The 24,790-nt window shown below is 52.8% G+C and overlaps 1 protein-coding gene across 2 annotated transcripts in view; it reads right to left on the bottom strand.

Annotated features, from left to right (window-relative positions):
* Positions 1 to 24,790, bottom strand: part of HPSE2 (heparanase 2 (inactive)) — a 95,532-nt gene that overhangs the window by 12,930 nt on the left and 57,812 nt on the right. For both annotated transcript variants that reach the window (XM_068688228.1, XM_068688229.1), the window contains 4 exons: positions 14,709 to 14,882; positions 14,027 to 14,198; positions 7,434 to 7,481; positions 26 to 119 (listed from right to left, as the gene is read on the bottom strand). In XM_068688228.1, coding sequence (XP_068544329.1) covers positions 26 to 119; positions 7,434 to 7,481; positions 14,027 to 14,198; positions 14,709 to 14,882 — 488 coding nt within the window. The remainder of the gene's footprint in view (positions 1 to 25; positions 120 to 7,433; positions 7,482 to 14,026; positions 14,199 to 14,708; positions 14,883 to 24,790) is intronic.

Raw genomic sequence — 24,790 nt, 5'->3', positions numbered from 1 at the left:
GTGCACACCCTTTGCACTCACGCACTTTCTGGATTTTCCTGATCTGGTCGGACAGCGTGTCTAGCAGGCGCGTTTTCAGGAAGTCGGTCACTTTGGCCACCCGGCCATCGATGTAGTAACTGGAAGGAAAAAAAGAAGGCGAGAATCAGACCGCTGGCAGGAGCTCTGCCCCAGCCCACATCCTCCTGTCCTGCTCCAAGAAGCCTTTTTTCCTCCAGGAGAGACCCTGCTGCACTCTTTGGCTGTGCCCACGTCTAGCGGATACTTTTGGTGTCTGGAGTGGGATGTGAGGTGGTTGCACCCTGCACACGGAGCATTGCACACTGCAGAAACCACGGGAAGTTTTGCTTATCTATTGCTGGTGAAAGAGAGATGCTGGGAGCAGAATGCAAAGGGACAGGAGCAAAACACCAATGGTTTTGCAGCACCTTCTGCACTGAGAGCCCACAGAACGGGACTCTCAGACACGGTGCCTGTGATAGCACTCCTAGGATGCACCGAGGAGCTCCTGGGCTCCCCTCTGCAGGCTTGGTGCTCTGTCCCCTGCTCCTCCAGCAGCAGCTACACCCAGAAGAGCACTGACAGCACCCAGGGCTGCTGAAGGACCAGCACCCTCCCCTCTGCTTCAAAAAAACACGTGCACAAGAGGGCCAGCCTCCTTGTTACCAGGAAGATTGCTTTTATGGGATGTCAAAAGGGGAGATACACATCTAAAGGCTTAAATGAAGGGCCCCTTAGGAGATCACTGCATAGACACCAAGAAGAAGGATCCCTAACAGCAAAACACTCTCTGAGACACACTGGAAAAAGGAAGATCAGGGCACCCTGGGAGGAGACGGGGGCACTGACATTGCTCCTGGAGACCATCAGACTGCGCTCCCTTCTGCTCTGAGCACCAGCAGCCTCTTGGCTAAGCCCTGCTGGTGTTTCTGAGCAAGGACTGGTGATGTTGGGGTCCACAGGCTTGGGATCCAGGGCACCAGTGCAAACCCTGCTCAGTACTTTCCTCATTCTCCATCCCAGCACAGCCCACAGCCGTGTGCCCCTCTGCAGAAAGGCAGCGTCCTGCCCTGCATCCACCCTGCAGATGCTGCAGGGAAGTCCTGCTCCTGCAGGGATCCCTGCTGGCCTGGAAATGGCACAGAGCGCTTCCCATACAGCGGGATGGTTCCTGCTCTCCATGTGCTCGCTTACATAAAACACGGCTCTAGTGCTGCCAATCATAATCTGAATCAGCTGTCTCCAAGTGTGGGAGGAAGGCTTTGAAATGCCTCAGTACTGGCTCCTGGCTCCGGGATATAAGGTGAAGGAGGCTGCCCTGGGGTGCAAACGTCCCTTGTTTGGAGGCTCCTGTGTGAGTGTCCGGGGCTGGCAGCTCTGCTGCCACACAAGGAGCAGTGGCACCCCTTGCAGATGTCCCAGGGGCTGCTGGTGACACCAGGACGCCTGCTGCAGCGTGCACTGACACACCCCAGGGACAGCCGTTTGGCTGATAAATGGTTTTTGCAAGAGCAGCTCTGTGAACTTCCTCCTCCCGGATCCGCAGTGTGCAGCAGCGAGCCCCGGCGCACGTCGGAGCCATGCCGGGTGACGCAGGAGCAGGGGGATGACAGTGGCTGGGGGGGGCTAGTGTTAATCTGAGTTATGTGGGTCCTTCACCCCTTGCACAGCACCTCAGCAAGGAGGTGATGGAGCACGGACCTTACAGCACCTGTACCTGCCCCCATGGGTGTTTTCAGGGCACGCTGGGGAGCGGTAGGGGGGTTTGCTATGGGCTGCCCTACCGCCCTTGGCACTGGAGCTGGAAAAATGGCAAAGAGGTTTCCTCAGGGCTCAGAGCTTGGAGATAAACACAGAAGAGTGCAGCTGGGCTTTTTGGTAACACATCTTGTGGGTGATGCTGCTGCAGACAGGTGGGTACGTACTGCATGCTGCCCTCAGTGTCCTGGGGTCTGAAGAAAGGCAGATTCCCCTTTCAGGAGGTGCCTGCTCCTTCACAGGGTGATTCCCTTGTGACAAGCACCTCACCCACAGCGAGACCCTTGTGAACACTGGACAGCCTGGTGCTGAACGTTGCTGTCTCTCTAGGACTAGGAGCAGCAGAGACGAGAGGCAGCAGCAATGTCTCCTTGCAGAGACGCTGTCAGCAAACCCCTCTCTACGTGGGTGCAGGAAGGTGAGGAAGGAGCCCCCCCCCCAAAGGATGCTGCAGCCTAAATCAGCCTCAGCCTGAGCACACGGCACACGTGCAACATGCATGAATGCTCAGAGAGGATTCTTGCTTCTCACTGCTCCGACCCAGTGATAGGTAACAGGGTAAGCTTGGAGCTGTGCAGGGCTGCAGGGAGAGAGCAGCCAGCACTGGCCAGCCCAGAGCAGGAACGAATTACAGCTCAGCTTGCAGATGCCCTAAACACCAAAGGTCTGCTCTGCAAATCCTCTCCCAGGTGCGTGGTTCCAGCTGTGTCCCGCAGAGAAAGTCAGGATCGTGCCAGCCAGACCCCGGGTTCACCCCAGAGTTTTGTATCAGGGGGAAATAGGGAAGAAAATTTTGGCACATCTGTGCTGACTGCAAGGGCAGAGATTATCTCCGGGTGGGGGGCTTGGGAAGCGCTTGCCATCGCTCACCGAGCTGCTGACTGCCGAGAGGACAGCGGGTCTGAGCAGCAGGCAGCCAGGGGGCTTACAGAGATCACTTTTTAAGACAAAATTACAAAGCAGTGGACTCTGGGGATGGCAGATGTTTGGATTTTACTACAGCACTTAAGAACTGAACAGAAACGATTTTTTGGACTGCTGTGGACAAAAAAAAAAACATGCATCACCTGGGCTGAAAACTGGCTGCAGGGCTGTAAAAGGGAGGTTGTGTGAAGTGGGAGAGGATGGAGTTAGTGAGACCTCAGCCCGTGGGCTCAGCTTGTAAAACCAACGCAATCTCAGAGCCCAGAAGAGACCCTCAGAAACCAAAGGCAAGCTGGCACCCTCTGGTCGGATCCTCCTCCAGCAAGGTGTGCTCTCACCTACAGCTCTGCTGCCAGCAGGGGACAAGATCTCAGCTTTACCTTTAAGCCCTGGGGCAGAGTTACTCACAGTTATTTCACACCTGCATCAACCAGACAGAGAAATTGTTGGTTGGTGCAGGGATGAAAAGCAGAAATCAACCTGCTTTGGTCGCAGGAAACCTAACAGCTCGCCCCTCGGGGCAGCAAGGAGGGCAGCACCGTGGCTTTGGGTTTTTACATGGAGCCTGGAGACAGTCCCAGGATTTCTCTGAGATCGCCAGAGACCTCTTGCAGATCTGCCTTGCAAGTTTTGGGACAAAAACAAGTCCTTTCAACACCTCCAAACTGGTTAGGAGGAAAAATGGCACCAGTTGCACAAGCCCTGTGAGAGGAGAGGTGTGGGTGTCTGCGCTGCTTTGGTACCAGGGAAGGACACTGATGGCAGAGAGGTCATCTGCGGGCTGTGGGCTTAGTGGCATGTTAGTGCATTTCCTTTAGAGAACCTCAGCTGTCAGCTAGGGCAGCACAGAAATCTGCACAGAACGCAAACAAGCGACAGATCCTCAAAGCAGAAGAAGCGAGCGTTAGGCGTGGATGATTCCCAAGAGCACAGGCTGCAGCTTTTCTGATATTCACAATGACTCAGTGCACTTGACTTACAACAAAACAAAACAAAAAAAAACCCCAAACAGCCACAACGCTCCAACCTTCGAAACCGCCAGCAGCAGCTGCAGAGCCCCGGCGCTGCCGAGCACGTCCCCGGGCAGCAGCAGCAGAAACAGCACCATGCACAGGCAGGGGCAGGGGCAGCGCCAGGGCTGCAGCCCCCCTGCTGAGGTCTGAGGCCAAAGGAGATGCATGGTCAGGTCCCCCCCCGGAGCAGCACGAGGTCTCTGGAGGCTCAGGGACAAGCAGAGCAGCTCCAGCCCGGGCTGATGGATGGGTTCTGGGTATGACATGGAACTGGTGCTGGCGCTGAAGGATGCACGGGCACAGAGCACGTGGTTTCTCCTGGTACAGGGAGCACTAGGTAGTGCGGCTGCACTCAGGGCTGGCTCAGTGTGCCCCCAGTTCGATGCTCCATCCCCGCAGACAGGCTGTCTATCTATCCACAGGAATACAAGGGCCGGCTAAGGAAAAGAGGGATGGAACAAATAAAGTCTGGATGAGACATATCTCTGAGGAAGGGCCACGTGCAGCCTCCTTGGGTGTCCCAGGGATCGGTGTGCTGTACAGAGCTGAGCCCATTGCAGAGCAAGGGGTACCCCGCTGCTGGAAAACCCCATTCAGATACACCACAGGAACCCAGGAGGGGCTCAGCACAGCGTGCTGGGGGAGGCCCCACTGTATCGCCCCGGAGGCAGACACAGCATCGTGGGCAGGCCCCAGCCATGGGGTGAGCCATGGCCTGTGCCAGCACGCCGTGCCTGGCCCTAAAACCTGGCTGCAGCCACAGCCTGGGAGCAAAGAAACGGCAGCAGCCCACCAAAAAGCACTGCAGGGAGCACAACGGGGCACGGCTGAGCTGGAGGTGCCCCGGTGCCGGAGAGGGGCTGGCAGCACGCCCCTGCCCTGCCACCCCTGCAATGCTTTTCTGGAAGGATCCACAGCTTTCTGCTGGCACCACAAGCACCGAACCGTACTTAATGAAGGCAGTGCACTGGCTCCTGGGCAGCTGGTTTCATTTACCTCCCCTTTCATTTTAAAGAGAAACCTTTGCCCCTATTATCTGACCTCTTCTTCTGTTGCAGCTAATTACATTAAAGCCCACTTCCCAAAGCTCAGGAATTTCCGGATCTACTTTGTTGCCTGCCGCTACGGGGAGAGTCTGCTCGGAATTAGGGCCTGCCGGGGACACGAGCGGGGCCAACCCGGCCGTCAGCATCACACCCGGCTGTCACCAGACCGGGACACCTCTGCCGACACGGGTGGCCCCGTCCCTGAGCATCTCCCCAAAGAGGGACACGGGTCCTGCCACCGCTGCCACCTCGGGAGCATCTCTGCCTGAATATTCCACGTGTCGAGGCCAGAAGGGATGTCATCCAAACCCAGCCCAATTAAAGCACTTTAAGTAGCATCCCACGCATGTCTGTGTGCTTGGCACCCCTGCTTTGCCATACAACGTGGGTGAGTTTCCATCCTGGAAGGTAACATGGTATTCTCCAAATTATCTAAAGGGACGGCTGTCCACTGGCTTTGGAGACGTGAGCATTTACCTTCCCCACAATTAATGGGGATTTGAGTGCTGCACAAAGGGAATTTACCCATTAAATTAGCCGAACTTGGAGCCCTGCACAGCACTTGAGATGGAAAACCAGCCGCGCAGCCACGCACAGGAACGGGCCCAAGGCACGGCTGCAGGTTAAGGAGGCAATGAATCTTGAACGTGTGCAGGAACACCGAGCTCCGGAGCAGAGCCAAGAGGAGATACAGCTTTGGGAAGGTTTCTGAGCGGTGGAAACGTGCTTCCAGAGGCAGAGGGGGTCTGCAATAAACCGAGCATTTACTCCTAACCAAACACAAGCTAAATTGCACGAGAAACGCCAAAGCTCTCCGAGCCACTGTCAGTCCCACCTGCCACACCCTCTGCTAGTGGAAATTCCCTGAGCATTTCTAAGCCATTCACACATCCCTCTCCAGCAACACATTACTTCTGAAGAGGGAGGCACACATGCTGAGTTACATATGTAAGTGAAACCATACTCAGAAAGGCTGGCAAGTCTGCTTATTTACACCCAGTGTCACTTCTCCGTCAGATGTATTTCAAGAAGAGGGAACAGTCGTGTGTTTTCGCACAGATGATAGGGATCCCTGCAACATATTCCCCACTCAATTCCCTCTCTGGATGGAGCACAACCTTTTCAAAGGAATAACAGATTTGACAAATTTATTACCAATATCCCGGGAGGACGCTAGGGTTTGGAACAGAAAGGCTCGTGCTCGCAGTTAGACAGCAGTTCAGTTTCCTGCTAATAATTTTCTTCTTGGATACAAAGGACCTTGTTTTGTTTTGTTTTGCTGTTTGGAGCAGAGGGATGAGACACTGTTTTGACATTTACTCATAAACAGTACAGAAGCCCAGATTGGAGCCGTGGCCATTGCCAGTCCTCACAAAAGCATACGGGTGCAACCCTCCCGAGCTGGAAACCCGGGCCGGGGGAGAAGCAGCTCCCGTGCTTGCGTGGAAGCGTTCAGCATGCCACGTCCTGGCTGCTCTGCCTGCCTGCAGGGGCTGTGCCACCCGCCCTGCCTGCTGCACCTTGCCCTGCTCCTGCCAGGAAGGGTTTGCAAGGCGTCGTGCGGGCAGTTCCCTGCGCGAAGGCTGGACGTTTGTTCCTGCAGCTCATCCAAGGGCTTGGCCCAGCCATCAAGCCCCGTTTCAGCAAGCGAATTCCTGGACTAAGTAAATGCGATCAGCACATCGTGTAATCATGAAAAGCAAACTCCCAGCTGAGACATAGATCATCATTGCACAGCGTGAGCCTGTAAGTAACACAAATCCTGCTCCAAGAGCTCTGCTACCCCGCTGCCCCGCTCGCACCGAGCTGCTGCTGCTGCAGGGAAGCCGCACGGCACGGCGCCGCGGCCCCAGCTCCCCGAGGAACGGCACCTGCCGGGTGCCAGCCGGCCCCACGGCCATAAACCACTCTGAGACGCAGACGTTGCTTTTGCAGGAGGCTCCCAGGCTCACGCAATGGCACAGAGACCCCGGGTGCGCTCACAAGGTATCCTCGTGTCTTAAAAGCCTCCGAGCTCTTTTCTGCAGGTCTCCAGATGGGTTTGTGAGAGCAAATGGGATCTGCAGGAGCGGAGCAGATGCCTTTGCACCCTGGCCAGGGAGCCCTGAATTGCCATGCTGCTCTGCTCCAGCAACCCCCTGAGTACCCCCAGAGTGCTGGCTGCTGAGGACCCACCCGGGAACTGAGACCCCAGCTCCTGTGCCCAAAGCACCAGAGCAAATACAATTTTTTAGGAAACAAAGGGTCTCACCCTGCCCTCTGCTTCCAAAGGAGAGTGCCCCCAGCTTAGCTTTGGGCCAATGGTCATGGGGAGGAAGGAAAAGGGCTCCCAGGCAGTCCCCTGGATCCACCACGTGCATCTTTCCCCTCCCTCTCCTCCCCACCCCGTCCAGCACCCCAAGCTGTGGATGCAGCGCTCCGCAGCAGGGCTTGGTTTCCTGCGGGCAGGTGGTTTGGGCCTCTGCCTCATGCACAGTGGTAGAGGTGGACACATGCCCTCCTCTGTTTGCTCCAGAGGCCCCAGAAGGAGGGGCAGTGCCTCCTTTTCCTATTTAAAGGCAGTGCAAGCACAGCAGAGGTGGCTCCCACTATCTGCCCCCTTCCCCACCCAGCCAGCCCATTAGTCCTGCCCTGGACGTGGTCAGATCGCTGCGGTTAGTGCAGGAAAGCAGGAGGAATGGTGAATACCTACTGTTGCCAGGTAACAGCATCCACCGTGCTGCCAGCCACTTTCATGAACCTGTGGGAAACAGAGGAAGAAAGGAAATAAGCCCAATGTTGTCACAGGCGTCCATAAGCACAGGGGCAATGCAAAAACAGCCGATGCCCATCCTACATCGCAGGATCCCAGAGATGGTCACCATGCTCACGGTGTGGTCAGATCCTTTCCGATGAGATCCGTGCATCCTTTAACTGAAAGAATAAATCATATTTAATTCAAATGCTTGTAGTGAGCAGAGCACTGCTTTGGGGCAGGTGGGGGTCTCTCTGAAGACAGCAGCGAGTCCCACAGCCCCCCCCCCCAGGCCTGCAACGAGGATGGGAGGGGAAGAGGAAGGTTTGTGGGGAGAGGGGAGAGCTCTGATCAGAGCAGCTGGCGAGGCAGGGAACAGCAGCAAGCTTTGCAGCACACGAGCCTCTAATCAGGTCTGAAACAAGAGCGGCAACTTCAGCCTAAATATAGCTCGGAAACAATCATTCCGACTTTAAATTAATGACGATGGTCAATTACAGGCTGGGACAAAAGGGCAGCTGGACCCTGTGAAGCAGAAGAGGACACTGGCAAAGGCAGAGGTAATAAATCCCTGTGGACAGGAGGGAAGAGACACAATTAGAAATGGAAAAACAATAACACGCTGTAATAGCGCTGATGTGCTGCCGCTCCCGCTGCCCAGCAGGGCAGGGGCTGTCAGTTCCCAGGGTTGCTCCTGAAAGCAAAGCAACCCCCCAATAACGGCCAGCACCCCTGGAGCAGAAGCAGTACTTCTGCCTGCCCCATCTCCCCAGGAAAATAATTGACTTCTTGTTAATAAGCTCCTGGGAAAATTTTGTTCTAAGACACAAGCAGCATTCTGCAGACCAAAGGCTTCAAAGAAAAGGTCCTGGATTGCTCAGTTTTCCTCTCCTGTCTCCATAAGAGTGAAATAAATTGAATATTTCTAGTCGCTTTTAAATCTTAACGTAAAAGATGCATATCTAGCTCAAATTTTGATTTCTGGATTTTTTTTTTCCCATTTCTTTTTTTCTGCCTTTTTATTGATATTTTCACAGAAGAAAGACCAAAATGTCCTGCTAAAGCTTTGGGCCCTGCCTTAATGATGGAGTTGTGCCTGGGGCATCCCAGACAACTTGGGTGTTGGCCTCTACCCTCCAGAGGGAACCGGGATCAGCTCAACAGCCAACAAGCCGTACTGCTGGGGCTGGAGATGAAAGCCTGGGGCAGGTGGAGACCAAGCGGTGCACAGGTACTTGAATATCTGCAGCTCAGGAATACAGATGTTAGTAATCCCTTTATTCCTCTAGCACCTGTACTGCTCGAGCCATGGATTTTGAGGCCAGTGAAGCTCCGTACAGCCCTGCAGTCCGACCAGTGCTGGCACACGCCTGCCTGGGATTTCCTGGAGCGCACGATGCGCACATGTGCAGCACCACGCAGGCAGAGCGGTCCAGAGGCTTCCGGCATGGATCAGCTCCCCTGCACATGTGCCGCCCAGATGCTCCGTGCTGGTGCAGTAAATCTGCCATCCTCCCGAGCCTGGGCTCTGCGAGCACCGACCGACGCCGCGGTGCATGTGCAGAGAGTCACCCCCTAGGAGCAGAGGGACAAGCGCGGGGTGGCCGACCCCAGATAATGCGATGTGGTTGGGCTTCCACACAGCAGAAATCCCAACAAGTTTCAGCATCCTCAAAATCTGGTGGGGCTCAGACCAGACACCCAGAGCAGCTGGAAGCCCAGAAAGGAACTGCTGGTGTGGCACAGGGCAGCACCCCGAGGACAGGGCAGGCACGAGGACAGGGCAGGAGGGCTGCTGCACTGCCTCTGCCCCCAAACCTCTGTGCTGTGAAACCTCACCTCGGGTCTGACCTCTTAGAGCACCTCCCCAGGCATCTCACAACCCGCATCTGAGCATGGGCACGTCTCGGGAATACATCTCCTGTCCTGATCCAGTGCTCGCCAGTCCCCGAGCACCCACTGCAACCTTAAGCAAATTGCTCCCATGGTTAATTAGCCTCCAAGTGTGTTATTCCTCATCTGAATGTGTCTGGCTTCAGCCTCCAGCCACTGGAACTTCCTAGGCTTATTCCTGATACATTAAAGAGCCATCTGCGTTTGGAAATCTCTTTCCCATGAAGGTAATTGCAGATTGTCAACCTTGACATAAAAAAAAAAAAAAATAAAAAAGTGATCCTGTAACAGAGAATACAGCTGCACGAGGCAGACAAATCACCATCTCGCAGCCCCCAGGTGGCTCAGCATGTCCCGGCTCCCGGGGCTGGACGTTGCAAACGTGGCTTATTGCATCTCTTACTCCTTGGAGTACTGTGAAAGCAAACTGTGCCAGGGCTTTGGCACCAGAAGAGCAGCTCTGGAAAATGGGGCCAGTGTCAGGCCCTGGAGTGGAGCATGCTCCCGTCTGCACTGATTTTTTTTGCCTTGCCACCCTTCTGGTAAACCCAACAGGGCCAGCACCACCCAGCTGTACGGTCTGCTCCCCAGGGCTCCTGGGGCTGCATCACACCACACCACCGGCACGTATCCCCACCATCAGTTTGTCCAGTCCCTTTCTGATCTCACACTGATGACAACTCCTGCAATGCCATGCACGCCGTGTCACAAAGCCTTCCAAAGCTTCCTCCCAACCCGCTGCCTGAATTGTAGGAGAAAGCACAGCCCACTCAATCTCCTCTCACGTGGCGGACGTCACACACCTCCGCACACCCTTGGCTCCTCTCTGCTGCCTTTCTGGTTCCATTACAGCTTTTCTGAGATTGAATGACCGAGATTGTAGATAGCAGCCGGGATGAAGGTACGCCAGGTACCTATGCAGCGGTATCATCTCATTTATGTCTTTTCCTACCAGCTCGTTCTCCCTATACAGGTGACAGAGATTTTGGCTTGCCAGCCAGATCAAATTTGAGTCACAGAAATTGCCTTGAATCTTTCCCCCTGAAAAAGCAACAGCTAGATCCTTTGCTTATATCTCAGATCTTCATTCCTGCTGTAAAACCAGGTGCAAAATGCCTCATCACATCCCTCACGTCTCAGTTCAATGTATTTATGAATGCCTTCATTCACAAGCTTAACACTACCCAAATTTGAGTTTACACTGCAGTGTCCTTCCCTTTGTATCATTAATTCCTGTCCTGTGGCTTGCTTTTTTTTTTTTTTTTGCATAAAATTCCTGCTCTGGACCTGTTCAATATCCTGGTACAGCCTGTGCCACAAGCCTAGCTGTAGTTTGGAAAAGGGTGAAGCTGCGGTGCTTACGTGGCAGAGAAGGAAGAAGCCCTTGTCAGCAAGAGGACAGGCCAAATACCCGTGTTTCTTCCTGAAACCCACTATCTGAGGATGCATGGAGCAGGGCTGAGGGTGAGGAGGTGTGTCCCACAGCCACGTGCTGTGCTCCCATGCCCCATAACCCACCAGGCACCCCACCACCAGCAGCATCTTTCTGCCTGCCTGCCCCTGTCCTCCTGCCACCGCACCTCTAGCCACGGCAGAGGTCACAAGTCAAAGCCTGTGAGCGTCCAGTAGAGACTGGGCTCCTCCAGCTGAGGAACAATAAATGACAAGACCCCCAGCCGTATCTGTTCAGACACGTCAGCCTGAGATCTGTACCAAATGTCGTGAGCTTTAACATATGCCAGCGTCTCTCCTTCCTAATAGCTCTCCCTCATGTTTCTGCTCTTCCAGCACTGAAATTGTGATTCAGTGATGTGTTAACCTTTATGTCTGATTCCTGATCTGCTGTTAAAATCTATGATAATTCCTTAAAATCCCACTTTTTTACTTATTTATTTATTTTTTTTCAAACTCTGAGCAGTTCTGGGATGCCTGTACCTACAGACCCTGTAGGTAGCTAAGGTGGTCTGCTCTCCGACAGCTCAGGCTGCATGAATGGTCTAATTAACACCTCATCAAACTCAACCGTGAGCTGGGTCTGGACAAATTCCCCCTTGCACCTGCACACTCAGAGGACACGGTGCCTACCCTCCCGTGCAGCAGGGCCACAGCAGTGCTCTGGCACTGCAGAGCCCATCCCCGTGGCAGCGATTTGGGGCTGGTCTGGAGGATGGGGCAGCCCGCGGTGGCACTGGCACTATAGTTGGCACTGTGGCCACGCTGAGCCATTGCCCTGGACAGGATGGTGCAGGAGCTCTGCAGCAACAGGGAAATGTAATTTTATGTGGTGCTTGGCAGTGAGACTTTTCTCTGGGTGCTTCAGCACTTCAGGTAGCTCTGGAGGCTTTCCCTGGAGAACATCTTCTGTGTTCTCCTGCTGGCAGCCGTTCCCTGGCTCTCTCTGAGCTCTCCCTTCCCAGTTCAGCTCATTTCCACCCCACCAAAACTCACTCCTGCACTTTATGTAACAGGACACTGCTTGCCCAGCAAGCCAGCCGCCCATCCTGTCTTCTGCACGGGGGTGTCTCATCTCCAGCCTTAGTGCTCACATCACAATCTTCGATTTGACTTCTCTCTTCCTAGCTGGTTCACTTCTGCTGTTGACCACATTTTAAAAATAAAATACCTAAATTCCTAAATTCCTCCTCCTCTCTCCTGCCTGCTGGCTTTTTGGGCTCCCCCAGGATCTCCAGGGGCACGCCTTGGCTGTGCCAGCTCCAGGTACAGGCTGTCACATCCCAGCTCTGTGCTGCTCCTGCAGCAGGCAGGCAGCTCTCGGTAGCACAAACCCAGAGTACTGAAGAGACCTCGGGGAGCTGCTAGGAGCAAAGCTCAGGCTCTCAAGCAGCTTAGGCACTGGGTTTTCTTTGTCTGTCTTATTGTAACTCTGGTTCTGAATACTGCAAATGAATGTTTAACCCTGTGTCATCATTTAATTTGCCATTTAATTAAGGCTGTGGAGGCACATGCTGCTTGCCACAGGGTCGCGAGGATGTCCCACAGGGGAGAGAAGCACTTTGAGCAATGGGAACCAGTGTCACCCTGGCAGGCAGGGATGGCAGTGGGGCAGTAGCATGCAGCTCAGAGGACGGGTGTGCTCCTTACAGCTCTTTTAGACTAGCGTGGGGGTCTGGAGAGCCCCCTCCACCCAGCTCACACCCTACCTCTCATACACCTCCTTCCCTTCCATCCGAGGCTGGGTTGCTGCCATCCTTCCCACCCCATGGCACACCACAGCCCCGCTCCTGGGTCCCTTCCCCTTCTCAGAGAGCCGCTTGGCTCTCATCCCCGTTGTTTCCCTTCCTCAGCCCGCTCCTCCTGGCGCTAATAGGCTTCCTGCTGCTCGAGGCTGCTCCAGCTCTTCGTAGCGCCCTGAGCTAACCCTCGGGGCTGCAGCCAGCGGTGTGCCCGTGTGGCATCAGCGTGTCCAGGGCCGTGGTGCCGGAGCTGCTGTCAGCACGAGGGATGCTGGTGTCGCAGCTGGGCCAACCAGCGTCAGGGGCTCCTCGTGCTGCTGAAGCAGAGCTGAAAATCTGGCCCTCGCTCCCTGCCTGCCTCGCCGGGGACCGCATCAGTGTGCTGCTTATTGTTTCTGCCAGATCATTCATGCAGATGTTAATGAATGCGAGACCCAGCTTTGCTCCCAGCAGAGCCCCTTCCACACCTCCCCCTGCCCAGCCCTCTGCGCTGGAGTTTCTGTTTATAGTCCTGCAGGGAATTTCCCCTCTGCTGGATGGTCTTCGAGCCCCCACGGCCCAAATTCCTGCTGCCAGCAGGCTCCCACACCTCCCTGGTTCCTGTAGCTGTCCAGTGTCACCTCCAGGTGTCTGAGTCCCTCTGTCACCATTCCTTCTCCTCACTCTTCTCTCCAGCCTCCCGACACCCAAGACCTGCCAGTTTTCCTACCCACTTCTTTAAGCAGACAGCACACCCACCTCCCAGCATCTCTGTCAGATCCTGAGTGCCGTTTTTACCTAAAGGGGTGAAAATAAACCAAGAATCTAAAGCCTGAGGGTCAGAATCACCAATGGGAATCACAGGGGTTTGATTCTGGGGCGTGCTGGCTGGAGCAGCACCGCAGCACTGAGTGGTGCCCAGGTACAACATGATAGGCAAACCTTTCCTCGAGGGACAGCGGGAGGGGAGAAAAGGGCATGTCCCAGACAGGTCATGAACTCTGCTGGTGAAAGGGATTTGAATCTCTGTGCCACAGTTGGGAAAACAGTTTATGTAGCCCGGTCAGAATCAATGTGAGTAATGATGAGAAATAACGCTGTGACAGTGGCTCTGTGCCACGCATTGTCCCCTGCTCTGTGGGGCTTGTCTGGGCTAGGAAGGAGCAGAGGGCTTGGGCATCAGAGAAGGGTGCCACAGGCTCCCCCTCTACACAGATGGGGAAAGCACAGGGAGAAGAAGCTGCCAAATGGGAAGAGTGAAGTGTCCAGGAGCCAACATATGCACTGGCACCTCGTTCTGTCTGTAATTTCCCCAAAATCCCACCAGGGACCTTTGTGAAAGCAGACACCCACATCCCCAAGCCCCTGGTGCAGAGCTGGCTGAGCTGTCCTGGCAGCTGCTGGGAAGCCGAAGAGCATGTCTGCCTGGCAAGGGGCACCAGGAGGGCTTTCTGGTCCCTTCTGGATCAAAGCAACCTCACTTACCCTTCCAGGAGAGCGATGACATTCTTTCTGGGTCTCCCGATGTTCGGCCCGTAGAGGTTTGCCCTGGAATAGGTTCGGATGAGCTGCAGCAGGCTTCTCAGCTGGATGTAGTCCTTCCCCAGCTGGCTGCCATTCACCGAGCGGCCGATCAGGGTCCGGTAGTTGTTGGGCTCTGGGCAAACGAGAACAGACAGGCACGGCTTGCCAGCTCTGCTCTCCCATCCCCAGTGCTGGAGAGCGCTCACGTGCTGTCACACAGGAGCAGCCAGGAGGGGCTGGGATGCTGTGGGGCTTCTCCTCCTGCGACCCTTAGGCTGTGGGCTGGGTGAGGGACCTGCACGTTGGTGTCATTCCCCTGTCCCCATGGGGTGCCTGCACCCCTGGCACAGCAGCTGCCCTACAAATCCATGCAGCTGCTGCTTTGCCCGCCCCAGGACCAGCTGTCCCCAACCTCTGGGGCAGCAGGAACATTTCTTTTATTCATACCAACTGACCCAAACTTCCAGCTGAGGTTCTAACACAAACCAGGTCTGTCCTAGCACTGCACTGCCTTATAGCAGGGACCTCCAAATCCCTCTGAACCAACTGGCCAAGCATCCCAGGACCTGCCAACACCCCTTCCAAAGGGAGCAGGGCTCTGCTGCGGGGTGCTGCGCCCCGGGGCTCCCCGTTCCCAACCCACCGTTGCCCAGCTCCCAGGAGATGTTGTATTTCTTGCTGGCGCTGTACTTCAGCAGGCTGAGGGCGTTGGAGCTGTTCCAGGAGTTGTTGGGGTTTCGGCGCAGGGCATTCAGCGCAAAGATCAGGTGGAGGCCAGAGCAGTCAGCAAAGTTATAGAGTTTGTCTAGAGACCTGGCTGGGAAGAAACAAAACACAGCTTGTAGTTCAAAGGAAAGCAAGATCCGGGGAGGTTCAAACGATCCTCCTGTCCGTCAGGCCTCGGCTTCTGTGTGGCTGAGCCAGGGTCAGATGCCATCCCTGCAAAGTCTGTAACCACAGACATGCACCTGACCTTTGGGACCGGGGTAGGATTCCCAGCATGGGCTGAACGACACTTGGATGCCCTCCACCACCGTGTCGGAGCTAGGGGCTGTGTTACCAGAGTCAAGGGACTTTGTAACGTCCCTTTTCATCTGCTCCTGGCAAGGGAGGTTCAGCTTCTCCTCTGCTTATCCTGCCCAGCAGCCCTTTTGGAGCAGACCTCTGCAGAGCCTGGGGAGGACAGGAGGAGACCATGGACAATCCATGACAGCTGGGCCACGGCACGAGGGACACGGTGACAGCCGTGAGCCTTCTGCACCAGGCAGGACGAGCACACGCAGCCCTACGTCTGCCTTCAGCCCGTCACCTCTCCTGGCCACCGAGAGCCTCAGCAAACGTGGGGCAGTCCCCAGGGTCTGAGATGAATGAGCTGATTTTTGCTTTAGGGGGTCAGGGAAATCAGTTAGCCGAGTGGTTAGCGTTTAATGGATCACAGCAAAGGCATGGGAAGAAGAAAGGAAAAATGTGGAAAATAAATAATCCTCGTACAGCCTTTTTTTTCCTAAACGCTACTGGTTGTTTGAGCGAAAAGTAGCTGAGTTAGATTAACCTAATGTATTTATCCCGCTGGCTTAGGCATATTAGCTGGTTTTCTGGATGTTTAGTGGATTAGAGACAGATACAGTTACTTAATACTCATTTACTTCAGACCTCCAGGCAAAAAGCTGTGCTTGAAATGGAATTGCTATGGAGAGGATAAGACAGACACCTCGATGGCAACACAAAGACAGCCAAAAGGTGTCACCTGCAGCTCCCCTGATAAAAAAGAAATCTTTTCACTGTGCAGAACAGCCCTGGTTCTTAAATGCTACGGGAGGAATTTTGTTCATCATTAGGAGTCTCTGCAGAGGACTGGGAATTGATTTTCCATGCATCCACCAGAGGAAACAAGCCGGCTGTTCAACCCAGCCCAGGCCCTGCCACTGTGAAATGATATTTTCCCCATGACACTTGTTTCATTCCTGCGCGCCTGCACACAGAGATGCCACGTGTGTTTCATGCTCTGCCACGACTTCCCAGGCTGGAAACCTCCACGGAGAAGGGCAGAGAGCTGGGGAAACACACAGCTCTCTCGTGACTGTTCTCCTAGCATGCATCAACCTGCAGAGCACGGTAAGGCCACGGAGAGCTGGAAACACTGTCAGACATCTCCAAGTCCTATCTGAGCCATCAGGCAGGTCTCAAGCCCACTTATCTCCTTTACCCTGGATGGCTGCTGTAGGATGGAGGAGATCGGGAAGCACCAGCTCCTCTGGAGGCTTCTGCAGAGCCTTGATGCCCTGCTGGTACAGGGTGCCAACCATTAGGTTGCCCAAAGGCCCTTCAGTCCCACCTCAGCTGGCCACCCCACTCTACATCTCCATCACTTTCAGCTGCAGTTAGGTGGGAAGAGCTCTGTCATGGGTGGCTAAAGCACAACAAGAAGCATATTTAGTAGACTTTGAGTGATGTCCAGCCCTCTGTAAGTACAAACAGGGCCAAAAGAAATGGCTATAAATATTTTACTGCCATGACTAGGGATGGCCACGTTACTTCTGAGTAATGAGAACACGAAGAATCACAGTATTATTAACAGCTGGCTAAAGCTCACTTTGAATTCTGGATAATTGCACCATTTTTTCTTCATCAAACACAGAAAATCTTCCAGGAATTTAACCTTTCCCCAGCTAACAGATCATTAGGCAAGGCTTTCACAAAGCTTTTCAATAGAGAAAGCCATTGTTGTACCAGAATGAATCTTAATAGAGCAGAACTGGATTTATACGATGCTCTCGCTGCCCCTTCTCCCCCTCCGCCTGGTGCACGTGCACACACTCAGAGGGAATAAGGAAAAAAAATAAAAAAGTAAAGAAACCTGTACACAGCAGGATAAGAAAAGCACTAAAACACCCAATTCTGAGCGTGTAGACCTGAAAACCAAGGCAGTGGTCCCAGGTAGCCATCGTGATGCTATGCTGAGCAGCATGCAGCAGGAACAAGCAGGCAGAAGCTTTGCACCTCATGGCATGAGCACAAAGGGAATTCAAAAGCTATTCGGGCCTTGCTGACCCTTTACATCCTTGGTTGCAGAGGCCTGGACACATCTAGAAAGTGAATTCCATCCTACAAAGCATGGGGCTGGCTGGCAATGAGTGAAGATCTGCTCCCAGTGCTGCCCTCAGCTGAAGCTTTGCACAGGAACTGGAGATTTTGGCCCTTTGCCCGGACCTCTCGCCCTGCTCAGAGGGGGACAAAGCAGGAGGCGGTGTCTGTGAGGCCAGAAATGGTGGTGGGGCTCATGGGGCAAGTACGTTCTATGAGACCGTTTCCCTTTTTCCTCCTTTTTACACTGGGCTAAATTTTAATGTTCTCTGATGGATGGATGGCACTTAACTCTGTGGCATGCCAGCACAAAATCTGAGGCGTATTAAAACATCTCTGGCAGTTTAAAATAATTGGAAAGCGTTTCCAGTCGCAGTTACTGGATTAAACATTATACTGGAGACTTGATAGAGAACATAGCCTTGACTGCCTTTTGGTAAGAGGGACAGTTCAGTAATCTCTGGGTTTGAAAGTCTTCCACATTTTTTATTCTATTTCAGGAATTCTGCTTTGGCAGGGTGCAGCAGAAGTGGAAATTTGTGTGTGCACTGAAGGGGAGGCTGAGACCTGGTGGAGGGGTGGGGGGCACAGCACAGCATGGCATGGCACGGCATGACACGCTGGGGGCTTTCATAACCCTGGGAAGCCAACCAGAGGATGGGGGAGAAGAGCCTGTTCTTGCTCCATCCCACTGCTCACCACGTCTGCCCCATCCCTCCTTCCCCACCACCTCCCGCAGGCACAGCGTGTGCCAGCGCCCCGCGCTCCCCGCGTCCTCAGGTTAGCTGAGAAAGCACAGAGGGAGTGCTGAGACCGAGCAAATGCGCAACAGATGAGACCTTCTGTTTATAAAGCAAAGAAATGCAGTTCTAGGAATAACGATTTCAACTAATCACGGGTAGTGCTCAGCTCCGCATTACCCATAAATTCTGGAAAACGCCTGGAGCATCCCTGCAACAGGCTCCTCATGCCAGCACCAAAGGCAGCAGCATCCCCTGCCCCTCCAGCACCCCGCAGGAGATAGCGTTGTGAAGGGGTTGGGAAAGACCTGGCAAAGAGCAAACAGAAGCCCACGGACAGCTTTGCAAGGAGGGGGGCATGAAGGGCAGGACAGAGTGTTCAGACAGGAGATGAGTAAGCTGGGGAGAACGATGAATGGAAAAAGAAAGGTATTCCCACTGACAGAGGAACAAGTGGGCACATGGAAAATTTATTTACAAATAAATTGCCACCATAGCCAGCTGAATCCCATTTGCACTGGCTCTCTCAGGCTTAAAGTCCTCAGAAAACCATGTGTGTGGCAAGGACTTGATGTTTTCTTAGTGAATAAATATGAATCAGAAGATATGTAACAGGCAATCAGAATAACACCAGCCCCATGGGAGAGGTCTGCAAAACTGGCTTGAAATCTTCCCATGGCTCCCGTCCCCGGGCATGGCAAGGTTTCGGACAGGGAAGTCAGACCTCCCCCCCTGTTCACAATGTGCACAGTTAGAGCACCACAGAGCAGCCTTCATCACCACCACTAGATCAGAGGAAAAGCCTCATCCCCTCTGTCCGTACACACCATAACATCCAGCTTGATCCACACAATCACAGGAAGGTTTTTCTATTCAAGCTGTATACTCAACTATCCTTTCAAAGTTGATGCTTAAAGCGAATTTTAAAGCTTTCGAGGCTACCAAGAAACCCACACAGTTGCTGGAAATTGCATTCTAATGATGACCATCCCAGCTGGGAAGCTGTTTGGTTTTAATTCAGTCTTCTGAAGCGTTTTGCTATGCAGTAAAACCACACGGTGTAAAGATGCTCAAGAATTCCCAGGCAAAATTGCTGGCAGGAGGGAAAAGTTTGCTCGCCTCAGACAGACGGACATTTCACCTGAAATGCTCCCTCTACCTTGCAAAGCTCCTGGTGTCCCCCAGAGAGCATGGAGGTGTGCAGAACCACCCCTTGCTCTCATCTCACCACCCAGGCTTCTTCTTTGCCTTGCTGGCAAGCAAGCACCGCAGGCGTGCTGCACCCAGGGCAGTGGGGAGCGCATCCCAAGGCAAGGTGCAGTGCTGAAGGTCTGCTCTGAGCCACCAGAAGTGCTTTGGCAGAGCCTCACGGTGCTACAGAAAGGGGATCTGCTTTAACCCCATCTGAGGAATACCTGGAAGTTGAAGGGACCGGCTTTAATGCTGCCCGCCAGTAAAGCAATGCTGCGCGCTGTGTGTTAATGAGAAGCTGGATTTCGCATCCAGCTGGATGACAGATGGGGGATCTGGGGCTATTCCCCCCGGAGTATCGAGGGGGCTTTGTTCCAAGGGAATTGTTGTCATCATCCCTGGTCTTTAAGCAGCTGAACATTGACCCTCGATATTCATTCAAGTCTTTAACTAGATATTTTATTTCGTTGCCAATCCAGAGGTGATTATGCTGACCACGTGAGCTAGGTTTAGTCCATAACAGCACCGTACAGAAATAGCAGTCTGGGGGCTTGGTGTCAATCTCTCGCCAATAAGGAGCTTGGCTGGCAGCCATGGATTGTGGGCTGAGTTCCCAGCTGGCATATAACTTGGAAGACAACCACGAGGTCTGGGTTCAATATCCAATTGCTAAGGAGTCTGGCTGACAGCCTCATTTTGTGGAATGAATCCCAAATTAATATAATGCTTTTGATACCAGACAAGGGGCATGGCCTGCTTCCAAATGCTGTAAGGGCTCAGATAAAAGCCGTAGGCATCGGGTTCAGTGTGTAAATGGTATCGAGGTCGGATAACAGTCAGGATTGGGCTTAATCCTCGGATGGTGAGAAAAAAGAATGAACCCTCAGCTCTGCCTTCATGCAAAAAGGAGCTGAAATGAGCAGAATAGCTCTGTTTTCCATCCTCACACGGTAAAGAGCTCACAGGACAGTAATGGTTTCTAGGAACAAGTGTACACTGACATGGAGCTTCAGAAGAGATGTGGGATCTGGGTTCAATCTCAAAGTGCTGTAAAGCTCAGATAATGGCCAGAGGGGCAATTTCCAAACCCTCTGTTCCAGCCTGGTGCCTGGGCAGGAACCAAGATCACATTACAGCTAGGAAAGCTGTTTTCCTGTGCTGCATAACTTGGAGATTTAAGACATTTTCCCTTTTTGATCAGGATGAAATCCAACATCTTCAGAATATTCAGAGAGAATTAGAGGTGGGCAGCAAGAAGGCTACAGGTTTGAACAGAGCAGAAGACCAGAGCAAGAGAAAATGAGGCTGTGGTCACCACCTGTTCACAAGCACTACCTCAAATCGTTGAGCTTAGCCATGGAAACTGCTCCAGAGAAGACAAGGGCACAGATCTTCAGCGTCCCCTGCAGTGCCGGCACTGGGCCCCCCGGGGTCACTGCAGGAGGCAGCTCATCCCACCAAGAGGCAGCACCAACCTGCCTTGCACTTATTTCTGACGCTGCTTGCACAAGGGACTGGTGTGAAACACCGTGTGCAATGAGAATTCACTCTCAAGCCTCACTTGTGGAGTTGCTCCCTCATTTAGTTAGGATATTTTGCTTGAGGTCTTTCAACTTCATATAAAGGAAAACTAATAAAATAGATGTGAAATATACAAGCACCACTTTGAGTGGGCATTTAAAGCTGGTCTGTTATGCAGGAAGCCTTTCCTTAACAAGGTTTTTACCCAAAGCAATATTGTTCCTGTTAAAAATGTCAAATTTGATGCTCCAGTGCAACCTCCTCTCCCTCAAAGAAATTTCTGAAAATCTAACTCTGGTCCCTGGGACTCAGCTTGAGCTCCAAAGTCCAAATGGGGTGGACCACGGAGGGCTGAACTCTGCAAGCACTGCTATAGCAAGCTGGGGTCTGTAAATCTGGCCTCCAGCTAGCCAATATCTTCAGCATCAACCACAGATTTGGGGTAAAGCACCCCAAAACACCCCATAAGAACAGCAAACACCCATTCCTAATAACCAAGGGAGCAGCAAAGTGCTACCACTGCCTGTGTGGGTGGTGTTTTTCTCTTAATCTCCATGAAGCTGCCCCGCAGGTGCTGGGGAGCTGTCACAGCCCGTGGGACAAATCTGCCTTCCCCTGGCTTCACCTACGGGCGCAGGGCGAGCGAAGGCGCCGGTGCTGGGAACACAAGTGCAGATATAACCCAGCTCGGCTGCCAGAACGTTTGCTGACAGAATGACTGTTTTATATGGCTATAAGAGCAGCTATAAGCGCAGCTGTCTGAAAAGCAGCAAAATCTATGATGTGTGTTTCTAAATCCAATGACAGCTGGCAGTGCTGCGCTGCAGCTCATTCCTTCTTTTACACAGTTTAGCTAAAACACTTCTCCACGATCACCCCAATTTATCAACAAACAGCAGTTTCTGGAACAATTTAAAAGCATTCCCAAATAGGCAAGAAGTGGTCAGCTCTTCAAGCACTCAGCGATCTGCAGGCTCCCAAATAGGCAGGCAGCTGGGGGTGGACGGGGAGGGCTGACGGGAGGAGCGAGTGCCCTCCCTGCCACCTCATGGGGGGGACAGGGCTGTAAGTGACACGGGGGGCTTAAATGACATGGCCACTGTCCCTGTGTGGTGTGGACAAACACGGGGACAAGCATTGTGCCTGTCCTCACACCCACCTCCTGCTGTGATGCTGGGTGCTGCAGACACCATGGGGACCCATTTCCCTGCACAAAGCTGCTCAGCCAAGGTGCACCTACATCACCATCCCGAGGTGCCATCATTGCAAGGCTGAGGTTTTCTTTACACAAGCTTTTTCCTGACAGTGCCTTACGTGCTATCACTGTATCAAGAGGATGGATGTTTTCAGTGCTTTCTTCTAAATAGTGAGCCACAGCATGTGCTGAGCAACATCCCAGGCATGCTTGATCCCAGGTATCAAGTGTGTTTTTAATGTTCATTTAATCCCATCAAAACGCCTAACCTGGGCAAGCTGTGCATCCAGACCACACATTCCTGTAAACCAGGCTGGCAGCTCCAATATCACGCTCTTGCTTCACTGCCTGATCTGCTGTCATGTGGCAGATGCACAGCTCGCTTCGGAATAGCCTCGTGCAGGGACGCGAGCCAGATCCACCCAGCAGCATCCGCGGAGCCACCACGGCGCAGTTCCACACTCAGCTCCCTACGTCTCGTCCCGCGGCCGGGGAGAGTGGGACTCGACAGCCACATTAGGAAGCTTTAGCTACCACATCGGGAACAAATTCAAACCGAGGATTTCAGTGTTGCCAAGTCCCGACATGGAAAAATCATGAGTCAAATTCCCCCAAATCATGGGACTGGCCCAAGCACCCTGCTTTGAACAGAATTTTCACTGCCTGCTGTTTTCTAAAATTTTGGGAGCGTTGTAGGACATCCTTAAGCTCTTCTACCACCAGGAGGGCTAAAACCTGGTTTGGTTCCTTTTTTTTTCCTGTGAATTGTGTTGTTTTACGGGTTGTTTGTGTTGGCCTTGCATCCCTGTGGGCTGCCTGGATGGCAGGGGCAGGCAGCGAGCAGAGATGCTCTGCCCTTTGTAAGGGATCTGCGCCTGCCCAGCTCCCCTCACCATCTCCACGTATGCAGAGGGATAAACCAGAATTCAGAAAAATCAGGTTGTTTCGCACTTTATGAGCCTGAATCTCCATTTCCTATTGTGCATGGAGCCTGAGGCACGAGGCACCTCTGCAAACAACCAGCCCTGGTCCTGGCCCGTCTCCTGCCTGCCGACCCCCTTCTTGCCATCCCATCCGCCTTCCCCAGCCGCTCCAGCCCAGCGGAGCAGCTGATTTCCCCGGGAGGAAGAGGGAGTGACTGGGGTTCTTCGCGCACTTTGTGAGCTGGGCATCTGGTATTTTTCAAAACTCTAAAACATTTTAACTGAAAACTGTCCTGCAAAAAAAAAAAAAAAAGAAAAACTACACAAAAAAACACCACACCACCCCACCAAAAAACAACGCATAAAACCGGAAATGTTTCAATCTGAAATCCTTAATTAAAACCACACTCTTTAGTACATAAAGAAGGAAGTTAAAAAAGAAATGTACTTTTGCACATTACAGACAGCATTATAATAAACACAAAGCACTGCCAAGAAAGAGGCATTTTCAAGGCTAAAGTAGATGCCTCCAGCTGCACTAAAATAATGTCAGAGGGCTTGTCCACATTACGAAGTGTCATTGCATTTGAACACGATAGCGAACAACCAAGCTGGATGGATGGGGAAGACAGCAATTATTGGCGCGGGCCGCCAGCGCTGCGGCGAGGACCATAACCCGCTGGGGTCTGTGAACTCCTCTGCCTTCCCACAGATCCCAGACCCCGGTCTTAATCTGTAAAATATTTGAAGGAACTGGCCCCGGCTCTTCCTGCTCCTCCGCTCCGCGCCGCGGCTGGGCTCGGCAGATACGGCTCAGCTGGAGGGACCCGGCTTGGCAGGAGCTCTCCCCAGCTGATCTTTGGGGAATCTTGTACCAGAGCACACAGGGTGGAGCCTGAACCCGATTTTTGAGGCACAGACAGAAGGCCGGAAAAGACCGGTGTCACGAGCCTGACGCCCTGCTCGAGGCAGCCCAGGGAGCATGCAAGTAGTGCAGAAGTCAAACCCGGTGCTTCAGCAGGACGGAACTGAGCTTTCATAAAAGTATCCATTACAGGCTTAAAAACTGTTCTGGGGAAATCGGCCGATCCCCATAAACATGTTGCAATTATTTCTTAATGTCCATGATCAAAATAAGCACCTGGCTTCTAGTCCAGCCTTACTTGTCTTGATCCTAGTGACTGGATCTTGCTATATGTACCACTGCCGGCTAGGATTTTGTTTCTTTGGGGTAGCTCAATGTTAAGAGCAAGCCACACCTAATTATATTTTCATTAAGCAGTATTTTTTGCAGCTTTTCTGTATCTTCACAGTATGGCAAGTTCTCCAATTTTGCAACCAGTTCGGTGGCTATTTGCTGTCCTACAAGTCCTACCAAGTTACGTCAGCAAACCTCCACTGCGCTTGACATCTAGGATCACATGAAACAATATTGATGTGCTTAGGGAGGACAGAGGGAGTGCAAAAAGTCGTGTCTGTGTGAGGAGGGAGAGGGCACTGAGGTAATGCCCTCCAACCCGGCAGGACTGGAAACTGGGTCTGAGGGGAGCCACTCACAAAAGCTGCTGGGTGCCCTAAAACCAAGGCTTAGAGTACAGGTTGGGGGAAAGGGAAATTGCAGTCGGATCAGAGAGAAACTCAGAGTGAGAATACCAGGACAGCCTTTTGATCACATTTTATGTCTATACATAAAAACCAGGAGAACGGAGAATAAGCAGGAAGGCTTCAAAGCCCTCATATACAACTACAACATTTAGCCTCACCCATACTACATGGAAACACATTGAAGGGCAATATAGGCATAAGAAGATATAACTTGCAGGGGAAACAGAAGAACAGAACAGGAGGTTGTTGGGTGGTTTTTTTTGGTTGTTTTTGTTTGTTCTGTTTTTTGTTTGTTTGTTTGTTTTGTGTGTGTATGAAGAATACGTTGGGCTTCGAGCAGAGGTGAGAAGCAGACTCTTTGCATGTCCCCAGGAACAGAGAGGCAGACAGAAAGTTGATTAATAGTCCAAAACTGGAAGCAAATTTGAGTGAAAGTGCCTACAAAACCACAAAGCTCTGCAATTTA

Source organism: Anas acuta, chromosome 7 (assembly GCF_963932015.1).
Source record: "Anas acuta chromosome 7, bAnaAcu1.1, whole genome shotgun sequence".
NCBI classification, from domain to species: Eukaryota; Metazoa; Chordata; class Aves; order Anseriformes; family Anatidae; genus Anas; species Anas acuta.
This window is presented reverse-complemented; position numbering and strand designations above follow the sequence as displayed.